This window comes from Eublepharis macularius, chromosome 4 (assembly GCF_028583425.1).
Source record: "Eublepharis macularius isolate TG4126 chromosome 4, MPM_Emac_v1.0, whole genome shotgun sequence".
NCBI classification, from domain to species: Eukaryota; Metazoa; Chordata; class Lepidosauria; order Squamata; family Eublepharidae; genus Eublepharis; species Eublepharis macularius.
This window is the reverse complement of record NC_072793.1, coordinates 166,502,737-166,514,507: the sequence shown is the minus strand read 5'-3', so window position 1 is coordinate 166,514,507 and position 11,771 is coordinate 166,502,737. Positions and strand designations below refer to the sequence as shown.

The following is an 11,771-nucleotide window of genomic DNA, read 5'->3' as shown; positions in this document are numbered from 1 at the left end:
CCATTTATGAGTTACTGAGCCTGCTTTGGGTGTGAAAACCACCTCCAGAAGTACACTTCCTGTCAAGCATTTTAACTTTTAGTAACTTATTGAGCCCCCAAACAGTATCCGCCTAAGCAGGAAAAGCAGTTGTTCCCATTCCCTTTTGGTGTCTTCCCAGATGAAAGTTCATGACCTTCTCTATGGGACTGTCTCTCTGCAACCCTGGAATTGTTTTCCTGGCCTGAAGAGAGACTCACAAGTGTACACCTGGGTTTCCCCAACAGGCCTCATAGCGCATCCCTGTTTAAACATTACACAGGACGTCAAACCCAAGCTGTGCACTTCCATAAATTATGAAGAGATGCTTCAAACTTTACATCCTTGTGAACACAAGGAGCAGACTTGGAAAAGCCTATCACAGCCTCCCATCTGCCTGACAGTTATGATGGGGATAATCCTGACACGCTTTATACCCTGGGGAACCATAGGTTATTCTTCATAAACACGTGGAGGGAGGCGGTAAAATTGATCTGTACATGTGGTTAAAAAACCCCCATAACTGATCTTATATGAAATGAGATTTTGAGTTTCCCAAGAAACTTGGGATAATAGATAGAGACTAGTGTCATGAGCCTGGGCCTGTGGGCCTCAAGGAAGCCTGAGACCTTGAATAAATTTCCAATAGGCCTGATTGGCAATTCCCCTACAGGAATACATTCCTTCCCTGCATTAGGATTGGACTGTGGGGAATTGGAGGGGAAAGGAGGGCCAATCGGAAGCAAAGAGGCAGAGCCAGGGAAAAAATAATATATGGTCTTGGGTCCCAGTGAGAAAGGCAAATTATGAATAAAAATAAATAAATGTATCTAGAGAAAACGGTGCATAACAAGATACGCTGCATGAGATATAGAATTTGGCCTCAATGAAACCTATACCTCATGCAACATCATAAATTTATCTCCTAAGCTAATACAATGTCTGCCAAGTGTTTTCTGCGCTCTTTTTATAAAACGGATTGTGAATGTCATGAGTTTAGGGAAAACATTACACACTTGTTAGACTTTACATATAGACTCTGTGTTTAGAGCAACTCTCATCTAAGGTATGCACTTTATACTGTACCAAGCACACAGACACTCCCCAGCTAGCTGAGCAATCTGTTGCTTCACAGGCTACAGCTTGTGAAGCCCTAAAAAGGGTGAAAAGTGGGCATTAAAGGAAACTGTAAAAGATTCACTATACCTCCTTGCCATGACAATGTCTTCTAGTCCGTCCCAAGTACAGCTGTTGATGTGTGAAGCAAGGCCTTCTCCCTCCCAAGCGCTTCTCAGGACCTGCAACAATCTATGAAAGGAGCCAGACTAGGCTACAAATGAAAGTAAGTACAATGTTTTGGTTACAGTGTTAGATTGGGGTTGGGAAGGCTTGGATTCAAATTCACCTGAGTCATAAAGTGCACAAGGTGAGTTTTAGACCCTGAATTTCTCCCTGTCTGGCCTGTCTTTTAGGGTTGTTGGAAGGAGAAACCTAAGCGGTAAGAGAATGGTGTATGGGGAATTTCTACTGGAAACAATTGGATAAAATAGTATAAAATGTATAGGTATTAAACATTTGAAAGTGTTGTAACTCAAGAAGGCACTTTTTATAAACGACACCCTGGTCTCCCACAACCGGTACCAACATTATCATCACTACAATACAATGGCTATCAAACACACTAACAGAGAAAATCAATGATTGAATTTGCCTGCCTATACATTTCAGAAATTAGACAGGCAGATACCAATAAAAATCAGAAACAGAAAAGCATACCATACCTCAGTTCTTGTGTTACGTGACTCCAATAAATAATAAACACATGCTGTTGCTGAATAGATACTTCTGGTCTAGATGTTTCACCCCTTAAATGTCTATACAGTTGCTTTATTCATAAATATCATAACAGATTTACTTCAATCAACCTCCCAGTATTCTGTAAAGTTTCCAGTTTCCATGATGCTCGCAGCTGTCAACAAATTCAACATCAGTTACCTGCCATTTCGTAGCACTTTTGTTGATGTAATCCAAATTATAGCTAACCTAGAAAGGAAACCAACTACAAGTATACATAACTAACATAACATGGCTCTAATGAAAGAAAGGTTGTTTACAAAAAGCAACAAGATAGACAAAAAGCCCTTCTTATAATAGAAAATAATTGTGGATTTCTGATGTAGCAATGACAGATATGACTCCTTTGCAACAGAGAGCATCTTCATTTGCACAGATTCTCTCCGGTATGAATCCTTCAGCGAGAAGTAAGGTGTGAGCTGACACCTCTTTCCACACGCCAAACATTTGTACAATTTCTTCCTGGTGCGAATTCTCTGATGAGAATTTAGACGGTCCCTCTAAATGAAACTCTCTCCATACTACAAGCATTTATACAGTTTCTTCCAGTGTGAATACATTGGTAAATAATGTTATGAGCTCTGACTGAAACTCTTTCAACAAACCAAGTATTTTTACAACTTTTCCACCGTGTGAAACCTTTGATGTGAAGTTAGATTGGCCCTCCGACTGAAACTCTGTCCACACTCCAAGCATTTGTACGGTTTCTTTCCTGTGTGAATTTTTTGATGAGTAGTTAGACTGTAACTTCGACTGAAACTCTTTCCACACTCTAAGCATTTATATGGTTTCTCTCCTGTGTGAATTCTTTGATGTAAAGTTAGATAGTCTTTCCGAATGAAACTCTTTTCACACTCCAAGCATTTATACAGTTTCTCTCCCATGTGTATTCTTTGGTGAGAAGTAAAGTGTGATCTCTGATTGAAAGCCTTTCCACACTTCATGCGTTCATACATGTTCTCCCCAGTATGATTCTTTTGATGCATAGCAAGGCTTTTGCTGTGACTGTAGCTCTTTCCACACTCCAAGCACTGATATCGTTTCTCCCCTCTGTGAATTCTGTAATGTGATGTTAGACAGTCCTTCCTACTGAAACTCTTTTTACACTCCAAGCATTTATACGGTTTCTCTCCTGTGTGAATCCTTTGGTGAGATGTAAGGCATGAGCTGTGACTGAAACTTTTTCCACGCTCCAAGCATTTATACGGTTTCTCTCCTGTGTGAATCCTTTGGTGAGATGTAAGGCATGAGCTGTGACTGAAACTTTTTCCACACTCCAAGCATTTATATGGTTTCTTGCCGGTGTGAATCCTTTGATGACTATTAAGTTTTATGCTCCTGCTAAAGCTCTTTCCACACTCCAAGCATTTATATGGTTTCTCTCCACTATGAATCCTTTGGTGATAAGTAAAGTACGATCTCTGCCGGAAACTCTTTCCACATTTCAGACATTCATACGGTTTCTCCCCAGTGTGAATCCTTCGGTGGATAGTGAGGTATAAGTTGCAAATGAAACGCTTTCCACAGTCCAGGCACTCATATGGTTTCTCCCCAGTGTGAATCCTTTGGTGAATAGTAAGGTATGAGTTCCGATTGAAACTCTTTCCACACTCCAGGCATTCATATGGTTTCTCCCCAGTGTGAATCCTTTGGTGAATACTACGGTCTGAGATCTGACGGAAACTCTTTCCACACTCCAGGCATTTATATGGTTTCTCCCCAGTGTGACTCCTTTGGTGAATAGTAAGACTTCTGCTGTAACTAAAGATCTTTCCACACTCCAAGCACTTGTATCGTTTCTCTCCTGTGTGAATTCTTTGATGTGAAGTGAGATGGGCCCTCTGACTGAAACTCTTTCCACAGTCCAAGCATTTGTACGGTTTCTCTCCTGTGTGAATTCTTTGATGTGAAGTTAGGTTGGCCCTCCGACTGAAACTCTTTTCACACTCCAAGCATTTGTACGGTTTCTCTCCTGTGTGAATTCTTTGATGTGAAGTTAGATTGGCCCTCCGACTGAAACTCTTTCCACACTCCAAGCATTTGTACAGTTTTTCTCCTGTGTGAATTTTTTGATGTAAAGTTAAATGGTCTCTCCGACTGAAACTCTTACTACACTCCAAGCATTTATATGGTTTCTCTTCGAAGTGAATCTGTGAATGAATAGCAAAGCTTTTGCTACTATAAAAGCTCTTTCCACACTCCCAGAATTCATACAGTTTCTCTCCAGTGTGATTTCTCTGGTTTTCTTTAAAACTTGATTTGCAGTCTGGTCTTTTCCCACTCAGAGGATACTTGTTCCTTCTTCCCCCCTCCTGTATTTTGCCTTCAAAGAGGATTTCCTGGACATCCCTCCTTTTGACAGTGAATGACTTCTGCTTTCCTTCTCTCTTCTGTCTGCCTTGATTCCCAGCTTCTTTGACTTCTACCTCCTGGTCTCTTCCTACATTCACTGTATTTGGACCCTGTTCATCACCTTCTGGAATACAGAGAGAAACCCAATAAAAGCCCAGGAAGCAGTCACCACATATCAGGAACAGTCATATGTGAATGGGGGCTGGGGGAAGAGCGGCTAATAGTTGTGTTTCAGTTCTCACAAGAAAAGCAGCCACGTAGGTCAAGATTATGTTTGGCTTATTTACAGATTAGAAGTGAACAGAGAAAGGGGAAATTAGCATCTATATCTGAGTTCTACATCTCTTACTTTGCTCTCTATGAAGCACAAGCCTCAAAGGAGAAAGTGAGCCCTCCATTCCAGAAAAATGCATTTCCGTCACTGAGCAGAACCCCACTCTGGCTCCTCCCCTTCCTGTCACCAGTCTGTCCTTTCTTGTGGCACCAGCACAGTGAGTCCCGTGGAGCCACATAGGTGTTCAAGGTGGGACCAGGTTTTGCAAACATTGAAAACCACTCTAGTTCACATGCAGAGCAAATCCTAAGCAGAGTTACTCCAGTCTAAATCCATTGATGTCACTGAGCTTAGGCTGGAGAAACTGCTTAGCATTGCACTGATGAAGACCTAAAGTTCTCCGAGGGCCAAAGCTTTAACAAAAAATTAGGTTAAGCTGAAGGACTTGAACCAATATTGAACTAAAGGCCTTCTCAGCTTTTCAGCTGAGGTTGGTTTATTTGTATGAGAAAAGGAATGAGTGAATGCATCTTTGGTCTCTGACATCATATTAGGATACAAAATCTTGATGTATTTGCACCAGAAGGATATAAAAAGCATAGATTTGCAGTTCTTAAAGGAAATGTAACAAGTGACATTATAGGGTAAAGTGCTGAAGGGAATCACTGGGAATCCATAACCACTACACCACACTGCCATGCTTCACTGCATAAGAGGGCCTCATCCTGATGTTACCTTCTATTCCATTTCTATCTGGCCATCAGGTTAAGAGCTGCTTCTCAAGCTGTGCTTTTTATGACCCGGCCCTTAGAGGGGAGGTGGGTGGCAACGAGCGGCAGGGCATTTTCTGTTGTGTTTCCTCACCCTCCCCTTGGCTCCTACTTTACTTTCTTTTAGGCATCGGGCCAATACACATCTTTTATCTTACAAACTTGTCAAATCGTTTTGAAAAGTTTTATAGATTGCGTTTATGCTGTTATAGATTGTGTTTATGCTCTTACTGCTCAATGGATTCTTACTGGCTTGTTTTCACGTTACATTGCTTTAATTGTAAGCCACCTCAAGCAGGTGTCTGAAGAGATGTCATACTTTATTTATTTACTTCATTTATCTCCATCTTTCTCCCCAGTGGGTTCCTGATGGTTTACACAACTCCACTCCTCACAACAACCTTATGAGGTAGGGTGGAAAAGGGAGGGACTGTGGCAGGGTATACTGCCATGGAGACTACCCTCCAAAGGAACCATTCTCTCTAGAGGAATTGGTCTGTGCAGTATAAAGAATCAGGGAAATCTGATTCATATATTATGCCTTGTCTGTTTTTCTGATATCACTATCAAGGAAAGTCGCTCTCACCCAGTTCTGTCAGGAAAGAAATGTTCGCTTGAGATCCTCCCGGTAAACATACTGGCATGTCTCCAGATTGAAGGCCTTCCCCTGAAGAACTCTCCACTAGACATGGGCACGAACAGCATTACGAACAGAAAAAACCAACAAACAGCCTAATCTGCTGTTCTCGAACAAGCTGTTTGTGAGGCCCCATCGCAGTTTGGCAAGCCAGACAGTCTGGCCCCTGCTGCAATCAATCCCCTTGGCAACCAGAGGCAAGGAGGGACTGAACTCTGTCTGAACTCCTTCTGGCTTTAACCCTTCAAAGTACCTCCAGCAGAGAGACCCGGTTTTTGCCACTGTGAAGAGAAAATGACAGCCAACAGGGAGACCTGTGGATCATGCCTTTCCCAGGATGCAACCTCTCTGAAACTTGGGGGGTCTTCAGAGGACAGTGAGGTTTATGTCCCCTGCAAATTTGGTGGGTATTGGACATTGGGAAGGTCACTTTTGTAATCCCTCAAACTAGCTGCCAGCAGACTGCTGTTTTTTCCAGGACAGGGCCCTTTAAACTATCAGCTAGCAGGGGGATCTTTAAAGGGCCAGGTCAGTGGATTTGAGGGGAGGGTGGCTAAGTGGGGGGGTTGGGGCTGGGGGGGTTCTGGCCCCCACGAACAACCAACATGTCCAGGAACAGTTCATGTTCGTCCATGTTCGTGGATAGCACCGAACAATGATCAGGGTGTTTGTGGGGGAGTGGGGGTCCATTCGTGCCCATGTCTACTCTCCACCCTCATCTCTCTCATGATTGACTGTTCTTTGAAAACCTGAAAGATGGGCTTATTTGTCCAGCAAGAAAGGGAATCTAAGGAAGGAGAAACTATGTCTTGACTTACATAAGATGGAGCCTACAATCCCAGCCCATAGAAAAGGAATATGGATTCCCTATTATTATTAGCCTTTCAATCATGAGGGGATGATACGCAGCTACAGAGATGGTCAATGGAAAACCCCAGAGGCAGATGGATCAAAATATTCTGAGTAGAATAAGAGCAGGACAAACATTCTCAGAAACTGAAGGTTTAAGGAAGTACTTGTGGAGATGTTCATTTTGTCAGAGTACTGAACAAACACCCAACTTGCCTCTTCCAGCCAGGAGATGAAGTCAGGCTTGCAGGTCCAAGAAAAGCAACACAAACTGACTAGTCACACCTCTGATACTTCATTTCCTCTGCAAATTATCTAGCTTAACAATGATTCATTAAAGAAATCTTAATGAACTGAAATTTTGAGGGAAACCGAGACAAGGAAGAGACAGGGATCTCTACCAGAGAATTCTCAGAACATTCACAAAATGCCTCATGCCCTTTCATCCACCAGCCAGCCTCTTGCTTACCCAACGATGACACGGTGCAAAAATTCTCCACCATGACTTCTCTGTACAGAGCTCTTTGGCCAGGATCCAGCAGAGCCCACTCTTCCTCCGTGAAATATACTGCCACTTCCTCGAAGGATACAGGGCCCTGGAAAAAGGAGGATGAGATCTTTATCAACAGCGAAGTCCAGCGCAAGAAATGTACTTCCTGAGGGAAAAGGGGGAGGGGGAGGTTGCAGACTACCTTGCTTTGACGTCTTGAATCAGCTGAAAGCCCCCCATGAGAAAGAAGGGGAGACACAGGCTGTTCCTGGTTCATCTCCCTGACCCGAGCGAGCCTTAGGCAGAACGGCTGTTTCCACTGCTCTGCAAAGAGGCCGTGATCCGGATCAGGCCTGGGACGTCTTTCTGTTGTCTGTGAGCAACACAAAAGATGGGGGAAGATGTCTCTCCAGTTTATTTTTACTTCATTTAGACCCCACCTTACATCATTCTCTTCTCCTCAGTTTTTGCCTCTCAACAACCCATGAGGTAGATTAGGGTAACCGTACATGATTGACCCAAGGTCACCCAGAAAGCTGCCACAGCAGAGCGAGGGATCAAACCTGGGTTGCCCAGATCCTATTAATTCTAGTCACTACACCATGCACTCATAGATCCCATTTCTACTCCCCTGTCCATCTTTTTTCACCTTCCATGCATTCCAGGAGCAATGAGATTCTACAGGGCAGCTGTTTACACATCCAACTATATCCACAACAAATCTTACTGCTCATGTGGCCTGGCATAGCAGTGATAAAACTTCCATACTTGTACTGTTTTACAGGAGTTCTTTACAGAGTGGCTATTCATAAATATCTATGTAATGAGAGAAACAGGTGCAATTTTGTAACACAGAGATGGAGAAGGAAATCATCCAGGCAAGCAGCTGATGAACTTCTGAACGTACTAAGCTGCATCCCCAATAACTCAATTCTGATTCAGACTGATCCTCCCTTAGTTCTTTGGCAGAGGTTTGTAACATCTTTCTTTAAAACTGAAACGGAGAGCACATGCATGCACATAAGGTAAAGGTAATCCCCTGTGCAAGCACCGAGTCATTACTGACCCATGGGGGGCACAGTTTTTGTTATGGGGTGGTTTGCCATTGCCTTCCCTAGTCATCTACACTTTACCCCCAGGAACCTGGGTACTCATTTTCCTGACCTCGAAAGGATGGAAGGCTGAGTCAACCTTGAGAAAGCTAATTGAACCCGGCTTCCGCCAGGATCGAACTCAGGTCGTGAGCACAGCTTGGGCTGCAGTACTGCAGTTTACCACTCTGCGCCACGGGGCTCTTCATATGTGTGAGATAATGAGCGAATGAATAAGGGGGCTCTGCAGATGCGAGGAGGAGAAGAGAACCATAATCCCCAATCTCCTTGGAGAAATGACAGAATAACTACCCTATGGTAATATTACCGGAAACGAAGAATCAAGTTTCTATAAAATATCAGCCAGTGATTGAGGTGGTATTAAATACCATAAATATGATAAGCCGTAAAAACTGGACACAAAACAATTGCAATTAACATGTGGATAATGACTACTGAGGAATTACACAATTTTAAAGATGACATTGAAGAAATGGAAGTTGTTCAAGATTTTCTGTTCCTTGGCTCAATCATCAACCAACAGGGAGACTACAATGAAGAAATCAGAAGAAGATTGACACTTGGAAGTGCAGCTGTGAGGGAGCTAGATAAGATCCTCAAAGATGTCTCTCTGGGAACCAAGGTCAAGATAATCCAAACTATGGTATTCCCCATTGCCATGTATGGATGTGAAAGCTGGACAGTGAAGAAAGCTGACGGGAAGAAAATTGATTCATTTGAAATGTGGTGCTGGAGGAGAGTTTTGCAGTTACCATGGATGGCCAAAAAGACAAATAAGTGGGTACTAGATCAAATCAAGCCTGAATTCAACCTAGAAACTAACATGACAAGACTAAAGCTATCATACTTTGGTCGCATCATGAGAAGACAAGATTCTCTGGAAAAGTCAATAGTGCTAGGAAAAGTGGAAGGCAGTAGGAGAAGAGGAAGACCGAAAAGGAGATGGCTTGACTCAATAAAAGAAGCCACGTCCTCCAGTTTGCAGGATCTGAGCAAGTCTGTTAAAGACAGGACGTTTTGAAGGTTTTTCATTTATACGGTTGTCATATGTCAGAGATGACTTGAACGCACATCACACACACACACACACGTGTGGATTACCCTAATATCTTTCCCAGGCAAATAAACAGAAACTGTATTCAAAGATAGAATTATTAGGCATACAGAGGAACAAAACCTGCAAAGGGAAAATAGCATGGCTTCTGCAAAGGGAAGTCCTGCCTCACCAATTTTCTGCAGTTCTTTGAGAAAGTGAACAAGTATGTAAGTAATGGAGACCAGGTAGACATTATACACTTGGTTTTTGACAAGGTACCTCACCAAAGACTAATGGGTGAACTTAGCAGTCATGGGATAAGAGGATAGATCTATGGGGCGGCTGCATCTGGAATACTGTGGGCGGTTTGGGTCACTGTATCTCAGAGGAGGAAAAAGTACAGAAGAGGGCAACCAAGAGGATTAGAGCACTTTTCCTAGGAGGAAAGGCTGAAGAGTCTGGGACTTCTCAGTTTAGAAAACAGATGGCTAAGGAGGGACATGTTAGAACTTGCTCCTCCAGTGCTTACATACATCTTAAATACATCTATATAAATAAATGGATAAGCTGAAGCTCCTGCACACTGTCTTGCCCTCGCAGAAAGCACTGAAGGGCCGTTCTCCTGCCCCATACAAATTCGCCTTCTACATAATAATGCCTCGTTGATCCCGATTCATTCCAGAGGCAACTGGCCATTTTGGTTCCACGGAGCTGGGGCGGGCTACTAAAACAGCCACCGAGAAACCTGTTCTTCCAAAGGGGCTGCCGGCTCAAAATCGAACTGGCACTTTTGGGAGAACGTCTTTCTTCCTTGCCTGCATGCATCTATATACTGTAAATAGAACAGCCTTCTCGGGAATACTTTATTTTTTCTTTTTGTTCTAGTGTGCAGCTGGCGGGGAGCTGCACTTGAAGGTAATTTCATGGCGGGTTTGTCATCCACCAGGGATATAGGCCTAAGCGGGCAGGGAGCCTCGTGCAGCAGGGTTCTCCACTGGTGGGATTTTAGACCAGGCTGAGTGGGAACGCCTGGCCCGACGACATTAAACATGTGAACCCCCGTGGCTCAAAGCCACCAGGAGCCGTTGCCCGGCGGGGAGGCGCAGGCAAGGGGCTGCACGGCGGCACACGGACCTCCCCCTCCGCCCCATTAGCCTCCCGGGGCGCCCTCCGCTCCAGCCAAGGCCCCGCACGGAGCACAAGCCGAGCGAGGCACGCCGAAGCTTCCCTCCAAAACGCCGTCAGTGAGCGGCTCAGACGCACCCGCCAGGGGCTGCCGCGGGGCAGCCCCAGCCCCACCGAAGCCCCGCGCGAGTCCGGCTGCAGCCCCGCGGGGGGCCCCTTTACCTGCCCCAAGTCGCTCGGAAGGCCCCGGAGGGCCAGGAAGGAGGAAGCCGCGGGACCGAGAAAGCGGAGCGCCGCCGAGCTCAGGAGCCGAACTGACCGCCGAAGGGACGGACCTGAGGAGGGGCTGGGAGCTCAATGCCAAGGCGGGTCAGGGGGCGGTGGGCGGGGTCGAGAGGGGCGTTCCCCTGTAGCGGGAGCAAAACAAAACCTGGGTCCAGCCGCGCCTCAAAGACGCGCGCGTTTCCCGGGGTCGACGCTTTCCCGAGTCAGGGCTCAGTGAGACGAGCCCGGAAGGGTGCAGAAGGCTCGGGCACCCTCGAAGGCAATCCGGGCTGGGGACACGGGACAGCAAGATACGGGTCCAGTGGCGCCTTAAAGACCGGCTCGAGTTCCAGCATATGAGCTTACAGATACTTGTGGAAGAAGAGTTAGCCGTGTTAGTCTGTAGTAGCAAAATCAAAGAGTCAAGTAGCACCTTTAAGACTAACTAATTTTATTGTAGCATGATCCGATCATGCATCTGACGAAGAGAACTTGATTCTCGAAAGCTTATGCTACAATAAAATTAGTTAGTCTTAAAGGTGCTACTGGACTCTTTTTGATTGCGGAAGAAGTCTGTTTCTCCCCCCAGAAGATGCGAGGAGTGGTTAAGACAAGGGCTTAAGGCATTCATGGTTCTTGGCCCCCTGTCCCTGGGAAGAGACGGCTTTTATTTATTCGCTCGGGGCAAGACTCTACTCACTCCATTTGCCAACCTGGTAGCTGACCTCGCTTGCGGTTTTATTTTATACTGCGCTGAATATACTGAATTTCACTCCACCCAAGTCCTAGATGCTTAGGAGAAAGAAGAGCTTATAAATAAATAAATGTAAGTAAACTTTGCTAGTCTTTACCCACCTGTGTGCCATTTTAGAGAAGACTCTCAATCCCAGTGCTGGGAGCTAGAGGAGGTGGTGGCGAGCTGGCGGGCAGGTGCTTGCACGGCCTTTTCGCCGCCCCCTGCCGTGGGGTCCCTCCGTCCTGGTGCTGGGA

At 45.1% G+C, this 11,771-nt stretch overlaps 1 protein-coding gene across 2 annotated transcripts in view; it reads right to left on the bottom strand.

The window, feature by feature from the left end:
- Window positions 1-1,626: 1,626 nt before the first annotated feature.
- Window positions 1,627-11,771, bottom strand: part of LOC129329379 (zinc finger protein 883-like) — a 30,777-nt gene continuing 20,632 nt past the window's right edge. Inside the window, exons 1-4 of one of the 2 annotated variants that reach the window (XM_054978927.1) lie at window positions 10,740-10,817; window positions 7,447-7,617; window positions 7,224-7,350; window positions 1,627-4,348 (exon numbers count right to left, since the gene is read on the bottom strand). In XM_054978927.1, coding sequence (XP_054834902.1) covers window positions 2,487-4,348; window positions 7,224-7,350; window positions 7,447-7,521 — 2,064 coding nt within the window. In that variant the 5' untranslated portion in view covers window positions 7,522-7,617; window positions 10,740-10,817 and the 3' untranslated portion in view covers window positions 1,627-2,486. Of the gene's footprint in view, window positions 4,349-7,223; window positions 7,351-7,446; window positions 7,618-10,739; window positions 10,818-11,771 lie in introns of those variants that run through there. The other variant, XM_054978926.1, reaches the window with a different exon arrangement.